The following is a 12,851-nucleotide window of genomic DNA, read 5'->3' as shown; positions in this document are numbered from 1 at the left end:
GCAACAGACTATCATCCCTTATAATATGTACCATAATTGGAAGACGTACTCCCACTCTTCCTAAAGCAATTTCCCAAGGCCTCTTAAGGGCTGAAGGGAAACCATTCAGAATTGACCGGACATGCCAGAAGCAGATCAGCTTTGCGTGGACAGACTGGGAGGGCTAGTGTCAGGGACCCCCCTAGTCTCTTGGCCTTAGCTGGGCTCCCGGGTTCCAGGATGATGAAATCCGAGATGGGAACAGGGGTTGGAGCCTGGGTTCCCTGGGGGAAGAGGGTCAAGGGCTCTCAGGGCAAACCTCGCAGAAGAGACAAGTGGAAGAGCCCTTGCATCTCGATGGCTCATTCCCACCTGAAGTCCTGGCCAACAGTTTCATAAAATTTAATATTATAAGGTCTATAAAATTCCCGGAGCTGGTCTATCACTTCCGGATCGATCTGTACATGAGTTCTGCCTTTTGATTTGCCCAGGCATCGAGGCAGGAGGCTCGATTCTGTTTTTTTCAAGCAAGGGAATCCTTTGGTCTTGTTGAAGTAGAAGTGCTTGTCCGTGATGAGCCTCTTAATGCCCAGGAAGTCCTGGACCCTCCCCATCTCGCCGGCTGGGTCAGTGATGAGCCGCTCGCCGCTGACGAAGTGGATCTGGGCCAGCGGGAAGTAGCGCAGCCAGCTCTCCAGGTGCAGCGCGTACATGCCTATGCGGATGGCGTTCCAGGACACATCCACCAGGCCCAGCGTGCGGTTGCGGAAGGAGAGGCCCTCGAAGGTAGGGATGTCGGGCTTCTTGGAGAGCGTCTGCGTGTAATCGGAGATGGCGCGGGTCACGGGGTTCCGCACGACCACTATCAGCTTGGTGTCTCGGGACATGTTGAAGATCCGGCGAGGGGCCTCTTGAGTGACGAAATAGCTGGGGGTCTTCTCCAGTGTGATCTGGCTCTCGAGGGTCCGGGGCATCAGGCTCCTGCGGGGCAGAAACGCACATGATCAGCCAGGGCTCTGTTGGGGGCTTGGAGATCACTTCCCTCCACCCAGCTCCCTAGTGAAGCACCCGCCCCCTCACCAACGGGCCATTTGAGCCTCACCTGCTCTCATCTGATGAAGAACCCACTTTAACTCTTGTTGACTTTTTTTTTTAGGTCTTTACCAGTTTGCTTTAAGACAAGAACCAACCTAAATGTCCATCAGTGTGAAATAAATAAATGATGGAATAGCCAATTAATAGAGTTAGGTAGATCTGCGTGTACTGTTATGGAATGATTTCTAAGATTTAGTGCTTAAATGAAAAAAAGCAAGATACAACTTGTTTATCTCAGGAAAGATACCAAGAAACCAATAAAAGTAATTGCTTCTGGGGAGGGGGCTTGAGTGGGAGCTAAGCCAGGAGGTCAGGGATAAATGAGAATTACTTTTTATTGTGTAATCTTTTACGCTGCTTGAAATTTTTATTGTGTTTATTACATATTCAAAAAATACAAAGGAAGCCACCGAATATTGTTCTGGCAAAAGATACTTCTCTAAATATATTAAGAAAATCTTTTGGGGGGAGGAAAGACATGCTTTGTAGGTATAACATGTGTTTTAGAAATGAGTTCTGATGTCTTTTCCTCCTTGGTATAAGACTGAAGAAGCACAGAACTGCCGGCTGGTTGGGACCTCAGTCGGAAGCCCTAATGCAACCTCTTGCTCCCTTACTTTTAAATTTCCTGGTTCTGCTTAAGGTTTAAGGGAGGATGGTGGGACACGCTGATGTCTCCTTCTCAGGTGTGTCTCTTTCAGGCCCTTGTGAAGGGGAACACCTCTGGCTCCCAGTCGCTACATTTTTCTTAAATAAAATAAAAATTTTGTTTTTATTTTTGGCTGCGTTGGGTCTTCGTTGCTGGGAGCGGGCTTTGTCTAGTTGCAGTGCGCGGGCTTCTGATTGCGGTGGTTTCTCTTGTTGCAGAGCACGGGCTCTAGGTGCACAGGCTTCAGTAGTTGTGGCTCGCAGGCTCTAGAGTGCAGGCTTAGAGCGCAGGCTCAGTAGTTGTGGCGTGCGGGCTTAGTTGTTCTGCGGCATGTGGGATCTTCCCGAACCAGGGATCAAACCCGCGTCCCCTGCATTGGCAGGTGGATTCTTAACCACTGTGCCACCAGGGAAGTCTGCTACTTCTTTCTGACGGTTGTGTTTTACACTTAACCAGTTTTTCTTAATCCTGGCTGTTCATTAGATCACCCAAGAAAGTTAAAAAAAAACACCCACAAATATTTGAGCCCCATCCTAGACCAACTGATTAAAAATATTTGGGGGTGGGTTCCTTTCTGAAGCTCCTCAGATGATTCCAATGTGAAGGTAGGGGTGAGAACCACCAACACAGCATCCTTCCCCCACTCTTAACACTACAGCTTCCCAACACCCACAGAATGCATCTTCACAGTCCTCTGGAATAGAGGCGCCTGGTACCTGGTCTTCTTCATCCCAGCCCCTATTGTCATCTCTCTTCAGTAACCTGGCCTTACAGTTCTTTGACCAAATATCTCCTTTTTCTCTTCCTTTTAGCAACTCTTTCTCATGGCCATACCTTAGGTCTTATCCTTGGAATTGCCCTAATTCTGAAAAAGTTCACACTGAAATTCGACTCTAGGACTATGTTGTGGGTTGAATGGTGATCCTCCAAAAGATACCTCCACCCAGAACCTATGAATGTGACCTTATTTGGAAAAAAGAGTCTTTGCAGATGGAAGTAAGTTAAGGATCTCAAGATGAGGTCATCCTGGATTAGGGTTCCTTGTAAGGAATATCCTTAGAAAAGAAGAGAAGGAGAGAAGAGATACACAGAGAAGGAGGCAATGTGATGATGAAGACAGAGCACGTAGTGACATGTCTACAAGCCAAGAAATGACAAGCATCGTTGGCAGCCACCAGAAGCCAGGAGAGAAGCATGGAGCAGATTCTTCCTCAGAGCCTCCAGGAGGAATCAACCCTGATGACAATTTGGTTTCAGAATTCTGGCCTCTAAAACTGTGAAAGAATAAATCTCCATTGTTTTAAGACATCCATTTTGTGGCCATTTGTTATGGCAGCCACAGGATACAAACACAGACTACAACCTTCTTTCTTTCTACCTTTACCACGGTTTCAAATTCATTGTATTGATACCCGATCTTCAGATTCATCTGTGATATTCTTGATTTCACTTTCTTCTAAACCTTCTCTGGACCCAGTGAGCAATCATTTCAATAGCATCATCTTCACATCTAACCCTAACCCTAACCCTAATCACCATCGCCATCATCATCATCATCATTAATTTCTTTGTAGTACTTGCTCTTCCAATCTCTAATAATGCATCTTGCTAACTTTTCATCCTTTCTAATTCTGTCTTTGTGTTGCCAAACAGCAGTAGAGAAAATTGCTGATCCTGACAGAGGATTGCTTCTCCTTTATGTATTTATTACTTCTAGCTTAAATTGAGCCCTCAACACTGCTCAATAATCTTTTATGTTTGTCTTTACAGCGCCCCCATCATTCCTCATAGTAAGTGTTCCAAATTCTCACCATAAACTCTCAACCATACTCAACCACCCTAACACACAAATAGTCTCCCACTACTCTAGAAAAGGATAAGCTGCCACCCCTCCACTCCTTCAGTCTTCCTCTCCTTCACCTTGAAAGTGACTATTATCCATCCTGAACCCCTCCCACTAATCTCAGAAGACAAGGTAGGCAAGGGCTCACCTGCCCACCTGTGCTGTCAGATCCCTTCCCCTACTGCCTTCCCTGCAAATCTACCCATTATCCCCTTGAATCTTCAAATTCTCTTTGCAGCTGATAAGCTGATATGACTGATATTTTGCTTCTAGGCCCAGAGTCTATCATGCACCCTTATGGGTTGAAACTTTATAGTATTTATTAATACTGAGGAGGCCATTTTTTAAGTTGGATATCATTCTTGGCAAATAATCACAGGTGTACTTGAATAGAATTCTTTGGCTGGATTTTCTTAGACATCTTCCTGTAATATTTTATGACCTTGGCATACATTGTAATGAGGTTTTGGCCTTTATGACAAGAGTAGATGAAATTACATATATGTGACAGTGCATTTAAACTTAAGGACTTTCCAAACTTCATGGGGGTTATTGATATCAGCACACAAAAAGTTGACCTGATAAGCCATTAAACAGATTTCTTCACAATACCCTTTTCTAAAAAAGGTTTATTTATTTATTTTATTTTATTTATTTATTTTTGGCCGCGTCAGGTCTTAGTTGCAGCATGCGGGATCTTCACTGAGGCACGTGGGATCTTTTGTTGCGGTGCGCAGGCTTCTCTCTAGTTGTGGCACGCGGGCTTCTCTCTAGTTGTGGTGCACAGGGCGCATGGGCTCTGTAGTTGTGGCACACAGGCTTAGTTGCCCCATGGCATGTGGGATCTTAGTTCCCTGACCAGAGGTCGAACCCAAGTGCCCTGAATTGTAAGGCAGGCAGATTCTTTACCACTGGCCATCAAGGAAGTCTCTCTTTGCAACATCCTTTAATACACTAAAGAACATCCAAGAGAGGAATTGAAGGTGCAGCATTTCCAAAGCTTATGTGGCCAAGGAACTGTGAACTTTTGCCAGGAGCACCAATTGACACCTCTTTCTGTTACCAGTTTGGGAAATTCTGACCAATTCCAGGGATCTTCAGAGTGTCACATCATTCCCCCAGCTGTGCACTGAAGTGAAGTTCCACCCTTCTAATTCCTAATAGGCATATCAGCTACAAAACCAAATTACAGATACTAAGGAAGATACAAACACCAGGCTGTAAATAACATCACACCAAGGTCATCACGTCATGAGTCAAACGCGTACTCCAAATTTTCTCTATCCCACCAAAGGACACCCCTATATATTTATTTCTCATTTGGTCACTGGAATAGAGTACAGGAGACCTGTGGGATGATAATGTACAAGGAGACCATATGGACACACACCTCCCTGCTCTATGGTGGGAAGGGGGCATTAGGCTTTTCCTTAAGGCTCATTTTTCCTCCTCATGTCATTGTTCAAATTTTGCTGATTTGTTTCCAGCTGCTAACAAACAGCTGAACTTTTCTCTCACTCTGTGACCCTTTTAAGCTTCAGCGTCCTTTCTTTTCTGTGTAGCTCTGCAAAAATTACTGAAAGAATGTTCTAACACTCATCGTTTGGACTTACCTCCCATCTGTTATTTTAACCTGCTAAGCAACAATTTCCACCACATCTGGTAGCAGCTCCCAGATTTTTTTAAGGAACCACCACTCCTGCTTTAGATAAAATCTTAGCAGGCCAAGGGGAGGGTGCATGACTGAAGTTAGGCTAATTAGTGCCAATTGTGTCATAAAGACAAAAATGTATCATAAAGACTGAAAGTGGACTGAATCTTCCAACCAGACACAGGAGCATGGAAGAGCCTCCCTATCGGTTTCTTTTACCAAATCCCTTAGCTCTCTGGGTTCTTGCCCTTTCTGAGACCTGGTTTTCCCACTCTCCTCTGTATTCTGTGAGTTACTGCACATCCTTCTAATTTGTTTGTTTGTTTCTGGACTACTTTAAGGTAGAGTCCGTTTCTGTTGTTTGCAACCCAAGAACTCCAACGTGTCTTACACAACTTGGCTTCCTCTCTGTGGAAGCTACACTCACCCCTACTGGATTATAAACTCCAGGAGGGAGGGCAGGTGCACCTTATTTGCATCTACATCTGCAAAGTCTACCACAGCCATGGCACAAGTAAAGTCTCCATCAATATTTCTGAGGTTACATGAAGCCAACAACCTAATCAAGTTATGCAATGAAGCCCTCATCCCTTTTCACATTCTCAATTCTCTCCAAACCCCTGGGAGCCTTCCCAGGAGTCTATCTCCCCCTTCTCTTATTCTACATGATCTTCCTGGATGACCTCATTCCTTCCCCAGCCATTAGCACTGCCCAGGAGCTGTCGACTCCTCAGAAGCCTGTAGCTGCAGCTCCAGCTTTCCCACACTACGGACTGGAACGTCCAACTGTCTGTGGAGTGGACACCTCATCTCAACAACTGAACTCGCTATTTTCCTTCCAAGCTCACTTCTCTCTTTTGCCTGTTCGTGTAGGTGATATCACTGTGAATCCACTCACAAAGCAGAAAAACGTCAGAGTCATTCTTGACTCCTTGTCACATCTAATGTCTCTCGTTCTTGTAAGTTCTCAAGTTTCCCCCGCTCCCCCTTCCCCAGCACTCATACACCTCAGGGTCTCTGTTCCTCTGACAACAGATTTTTCTCTAACCTCCATGCTTCTACTCTCTTCTCCCTTTCAATTTATTCTGCAGTCTGTGTCCACCAGGGAACTCCTTCTCAAGCAAATCCAATCTTGTCAACCATCAGTTATTCTTTTAAAGAAAGCCCACATTCCTTGACCTGGTACTCAAGGCTGCTGCCTACCTTTCCAGAATTTATCTCTTGCCACCTCCTGGCAATCTGATGCTTATACTATGCCGGACACAAAATCCACTCTCCAAACACATCCTGCTCTTTCATATGTTTTGCACTTGCTGAGTTTTTTTTTTTTTTTTAAGACTCTTGATCATCTCTCTTGTCTCTTTCACCCTGGTGAATGTCTACTCATCTTTCCACGTCCAAAGGAAAAGTCATATACTCTGTGAACCCTTCCTTGTAATTTCTTGGCACTTCCTGCATCCGACTACTAAGACCTCACCCCATTGTGTAGAACTTACTAGGTATGCATCCATTTATTTCCACAGATCATCAGCATCTTGGGTGTGTTTCTCGTTCTTTTTTGCCTTCCTAGCACAATACCTGGCATGACATAGGTACTCAATAAATTGATCAAAGATCCAGTGTGAAAGGTAGGTGCCTATTCAGAGGTTACCTCGAGTCCTCAGAAGTTACCAGTGTTTACTTCATGAAGCTTGGCCTTTTCTTGGCATTCTGGCCTTGGGCAGAGGAAGGTTCCAGCAGATAGTCCTGGGGCGAGGGGATCGCTGTGCCATTTAAAAAATTTCATCACGGCCACACGTGCTCAGGCTCACAGGCTGAGGGGAATCCAAGCTCTGCTTCAATCAAAACCTCCCAGTAGGGCTTCCCTGGTGGCACAGTGGTTGAGAGTCCGCCTGCCGATGCAGGGGACACGGGTTCGTGCCCCGGTCCGGGAAGATCCCACATGCCGTGGAGCGGCTGGGCCCGTGAGCCATGGCCGCTGAGCCTGCGCGTCCGGAGCCTGTGCTCCGCAACGGGAGAGGCCACAACAGTGAGAGGCCCACGTACCGCAAAAAAAAAAAAAAAAAACCCTCCCAATATACGAAGGTAAAATGAGATTGAAAGGAACACATCTTGTGCCATTTCTGTTTTGCCATCTGCACTCTGTCCTTTGCCCAAGGCTCCCTCTAATGTTGAAAGAGGACAGGGCTGCGGTCATCTGTAGTGTGGCTGGGAGAGGAGGAGTTGAGGAAGTCAAGCTGGACTCTGGGACCACCTGGAGGGCTTTGGAAACATGTAAATAACCCCACATCAGACTAATTAATTAAGAATCTCTGGGTGGGCACAGAGGCCTTGGTACCTGCAACTCTAAAACTCTTCAGATGATCCCAGTGGGCCCCCCAGGGCTAAGAACCATGGCTGAGGACTGCATGTTCCTTTAGCCGCATAGCCTTCAATATGGTAGCTCAGGAGTATCACCTGGGGGTGCGCCTTAAAGAGTCCCAGTACATTCAGCTTCAGGGGGTTTGGGGTGCAGCCCAGGAGCCTACATTTTTAACAAACCCCCTGCCCCAGGACTCATATTCAGAGAAGCTTGGGAAGCACAGCCTTAATAAAAAGCACCCTCATAAGTAACACAGTGGCGCTCATTCTACCTAAGATGTTATATGTTTATTTGATGGATGTCTCTGCCCACCCCTGCCCCCAACCATAGACTGGAAGTTCCAAAAGAAGAGTGTTGGTGTCTGTCTTGTTTATGGCTGTGCTCTCAGCACCTAGGAGATGGCTGGCACTTAGTAGGGGCGTAGTCAATATTTGCTGAAGAGAAAAAATAGAAAGGCAAGGTTTTGGTTCCCAAGTCTAGGAACAACGAGGAAGAAGCATATTTGTGTGTGCCGGTGGAGGTGTGTGCACAAAAGTCTGTATTTTACCTTCTCCCTAAGGGAAAAATCACAGACTTCTGCGGCCCTTACCGAAAAAGACACACACACACACACACACACACAAAATCCAAACACTCACTTGTCAGCTTGAGGCTCTCTGGAAATGGCATTTTCTGACCCACCCAGTGGGACAGAGACAGCTCCTGTGGTTCCACTGTCCACAGAGGGACGTGCTGTGCGGGGTTTCTGAGCAGGGCCGGCACACCCCTGATTATCACTGATAGGGTTCTCTGGAAGATTTCATTTCCTGCTAAATCTGTACATTCTGTGTATGTGTTCTAAAAGGCCTGGCTGCCTGGGGGACTTCAGTGATTTATTAGCTCCTAGCTGGGCAACCAGGCTCCTTGAAAAAAAATAATTGCAGTCTCCAGAGGGATAATTAGGAGCGGAAGAGGAGGGAAAAGGCTTTCTTGCAAGAAACTCTTTCTTAAAACTAAACCTAGAGGGGTGGGATAGGGAGGGTGGGAGGGAGACGCAAGAGGGAGGGGATATGGGGATATATGTATATGTATAGCTGATTCACTTTGTTATACAGCAGAAACTTAACACACCGTTGTAAAGCAATTATACTCCAATAAAGATGTTAAAACAAAACAAAACTAACTAAAGTAAACCTGCTAAGCCTGCTCACCCACTACATGCTGGCTGTGCACAGGCACAGCACCTGTGAGCGTAGAAATGAGGCCCCTCTAGCATCGTGGCAACTCCTCTTTCCAAGTCCACAGCCCCAAATCCTTACATTGATGTGACCCAGGAGGAAACCACTGAGTCCCAGCCTGAACCCCATCGATAATTCTTCACTGCTCACAGGATAAAGGCCTAAACAGGATTTATGTGGCTCATCTTGATCTGGCCCACAGCCACCCTGGGCTCTGGCCAGATTGGAATATTCAGGGTTCTCCCCCGAAACTGCATTTTTCATGCTAAGGGACCTCTGACATGTTTTGCCCTCTGGGGGAAGGCTCTGTAGCATATCAGGCAGAACTTCTTCATCTCTCAGCTCTTAGCTCGTCATCACCTCCACCAGGGAGCCTTCCCTGACTGTGCCCTTATTATTTCCCCCTTCCCAGGAGTTAGGCAATTTGTTACCCTTGTGATTCCATGGTAGTCACTACAGACACATCCCATTTTTTACACATTATCTGCATCTGTCATCACCCTAGAGTGTTAGGTCACGGAAGGCAGGGATCACCACTGTCACATCTCTATCAACAAGGCCTGTCCTGTGCTTGGTACGCATTCATGTATTCATTGGACAAGGATCTATCGAGCACCTGCTGTATGTCAGGATACAAAGACAGGCATGGTGTAGTCTCTGTCCTCAAGGAGCTAACAGTCTTGTAAACCCCAGGGATAATGGGGTTCCCTTTTCTCAGTCTGAGGGGCTGCACTGAACTTGGCTTCCCACTAGGGCTGGTGGCTTCCTCCTCTGCCAGGAGGGGCCATGCCTGAACACAGTCTCTGACAGTCATCAAGGCCCCCAGGGGCTGGACAGCTGGCTTTCCCAGATAACTTCTGTACACAGCTGGCACCTCAGCCCAGCCTACCTGGTGTCCTAGTAGTTTGATTGTCCCCCCAGCTGACAAGGCTGTTCTCACCCCTGCCCTATAAGAAGGGAAGTTGATGTAGGTGTGGGGCAGAGTCCCTTCCCTGGAGCGTAAACCCACAGCTGGTCCAGGCTCTGGTATGTCCCTCAGGGTGATGGTAAGAAGACAGAGTAACCCCTTGCCTGCCTCTTCTAGTGCAAGTTTCGCCAGTGACGCTTATTCATTTTTTTTTTAAGATTTATTATTTATTTATTTTATTTTATTTTTCGCTGTGTCAGGTCTTAGTTGCGGCATGAGGGATCTTCATTGAGGCATGCAGGATCTTTTGTTGTGGCACATGGGCTCTTCGTTGCATTGCTCGAGTTTCTCTCTAGTTGTGGCATGCAGGTTTTCTCTTCTCTAGTTGTTGCATGCAGGCTCTGTAGTTTGTGGCACGCAGGCTCTCTAGTTGAAGGGCGCAAGTTCAGTAGTTGTGGTGCATGGGCTTAGTTGCCCTGCAGCATATGGGATCGTAGTTCCCTGACCAGGGGTCGAACCCACATCCCCTGTATTGTAAGGCGGATTTTTTATCACTGGACCAGCAGGGAAGTCCCCCCAGTGACACCTATTCTTTCACCCATTCTTTGTGCATTATGGAATTTGTCTTGAGTCCTGCCACGTGACCGATGGAGACAAGAAAGGGATCCTCCTTGCCTGATATATCCTAGAGATGTTCGGAGGGCAGTGGGCTACTTTAGCATCTGGTTGTGAGTATAGGAGTTGGAATCAAAGAGACCTGAGTTAGAGTTCTCCCACTTGCTAATCAGAAGAAATGGGCACACGGCTTACTTCACTTCACATAATGTCCTGTGGATTCATCCACGTTGTCACAAATGGCAGGCGTTCCTTCCTTTTTTATGGCTGAGTGAAATAAGCCAAGGACAGAAAGACAGATATCAATACTACATGATTTCACTTACAGGTGGAATCTGTATGTTGAACTCATAGAACCAGAGAGTAGAATGGTGGTTGCCAGGGGCTGGGGTGTGGGGTAGGGAAATGGGGAGACGTTAGAAAAAGGGTACAAACTTTCAGTTACAAGATGAATACGTTCTGGGGATCTAATGCATAGCTTGGTGACTACAGTTAACAATACTGTGTTGTATACTTGAAATCTGTTACAAGGGTAGGTCTAAAGTGTTCTCACCACACACGTACAAAAATGGTGACTATGTGAGGTGATAGATATGTTAATTAACCTGACTGTGAAAATCATTTCACAATGTAAACATATATCAAATCATTATGGTGCATACACACAGCATACATCAGCCATACACATAGTCTGCTGCAGACTGAATGTTTGTGTTCCCCCCATCCCCACCCCAAATTCATAGGCTGATGCCCTAACTCCCAGTGTGCTGGTATTTGGAGGTGGGGCCTGTGGGAGTAATTAGGACCTGAGCGTGGAGGCCTTAGTGCCCTTATAAGAAGAGACACGGGAGAGATGATCTCTCCGTCTCTGCCACGTGAGGACACAGTAAGAAGGCATCCGTCCATAAACCAGGAAGTGAGTCCTCACTGGGAACCAAATTGGCTGGCACCTTGATCTTGGACTTCCAACTTCCAGGCTGTGAGAAATAACTTTCTGTCATTTAAGCTCCGTGGTCTATGGCATTTTTGTTATAGCAGCCGGAGCTGATTGAGCCGGGGTCATTGATGCCTTCGATGTAAACAAGCTCACAGCTAACATTTCTTGCGCAGTGACCGAGGGCCAGATGCGGTTCTCAGCTCTGTATATGAACCACCGCCCTCAGCCTTCACATTAACTCCCCGAGGTCGGCACTCTCACTATTCCTGTTTATGGGCTGAGGAATCTGGGACACAGGGAACTAAAGTCAGTCACAAAAGCGATGCAGCAAGTTGCAAAATCTGGATTCAAGCAAGTGTGACTCTAGCACTAGAAGAAAACATGAGAATATAAAATTAACCTTGGCACGAGGACAGCCTTTCTAAGCATGAGACAAAACTCATGGAGGAAAAGACTGAAAAGTTAGATACATAAAAAATGGAAGTCTCTGGGATGGAAAAATACCACAAATAAAATAAAGGGAAATGACTCACTGGAAAAATATTTGCAGCATATAAGATAGGGAAACAAAGGATGATTTCATATATTTTTAATATCTATATATGTGTTTGTATGTTTTATATATTTTTTCAAAATTCTTGCAAATTAATAAGAAAAAGAGCCAGCTGGTAGAATAAAGGAACACAGGCTGTGAAAAGTTAATAGCAAAAGAGCTACCTATGGGAAATAAATACATGAAAAGATACTCCATCTCTCTTAAAATTAAAGAAATGCAAATTAAAACTAAGATGAGATCATATTGTTCACCTATAAGACTGGAAAATATACTTTAAAAAATTATAACTGTTATTGCTGGCAAGAGCGTGTAGAACTAAGTACTTGCCAATATTGGAGGGAGTGAAAATCAATGCATCTTTAGGAGGACAATTAGATATTATCTACCCGAATGTAAAATGCACACACCCTCTAACCCAGCAATCCCACTTCTGGAAATTTAGTTGTGCAAGTGTGTAAAGACCTGCGTGCAAGAATGTTTGTTGCAGCATTTGTGGCAGAGATGGGGAGGTGTCCACCAAAGATCCCTGCCCCTCACTCCATAGTGTAGCTCTGTCTCTAGAGGGTGGTGGCCCAGCCACGGACTACATTTCCCAGCACCCCCTGCATCCAGGTGGTGCCTTGTGGCTGGTTCTATGTGTGTTACCTCCAGACCCAGGTGCTTACAAAGTAGGCGTGTCCTTTTCATTTTCTTTTCCATCTACTAGCTAAATGCAGAGAACTCTGAGGCCCTAAAAGGTCCAAAAGGTAGAAGGGGCATGAAGACCCCTTATAATTGGGAAAACAACCCCCTTGGACTACTATGAGCAAGACATACACTTTTCTCTTGGCGTTTGTTTGTTACAGCAGCTGGCATTGACCTAATGACTGAAACACTGTTTGTAGCAGAAAGAGACCAGAACAACCTACATGTCTATTGGTAAGAAGCTGGTTAAATAAAGCCAGACAATAGCTTATTTTGTGGCTGTTAAAAAAATAAGCTGGTTCTATAGATATTGACACAAAAAGGAGTCCAAGATGTATTCTCACGTGAAAAAAAAA

At 45.7% G+C, this 12,851-nt stretch overlaps 1 protein-coding gene across 1 annotated transcript in view; it reads right to left on the bottom strand.

The window, feature by feature from the left end:
- Positions 1-341: 341 nt before the first annotated feature.
- HS3ST2 (heparan sulfate-glucosamine 3-sulfotransferase 2) overlaps positions 342-12,851 on the bottom strand; it is a gene marked incomplete at both ends in the record, with an annotated part of 89,069 nt that continues 76,559 nt past the window's right edge. The window contains one exon of the mRNA XM_079719529.1: positions 342-960. Within this exon, the coding sequence (XP_079575655.1) occupies positions 342-960 (619 nt within the window). The remainder of the gene's footprint in view (positions 961-12,851) is intronic.

This window comes from Hyperoodon ampullatus, assembly GCF_949752795.1.
Source record: "Hyperoodon ampullatus genome assembly, chromosome: 14".
Lineage (NCBI taxonomy): Eukaryota > Metazoa > Chordata > Mammalia > Artiodactyla > Ziphiidae > Hyperoodon > Hyperoodon ampullatus.
Note: the sequence above shows the minus strand (reverse complement) of the source record. Positions and strands in the feature narration are given on the sequence as shown.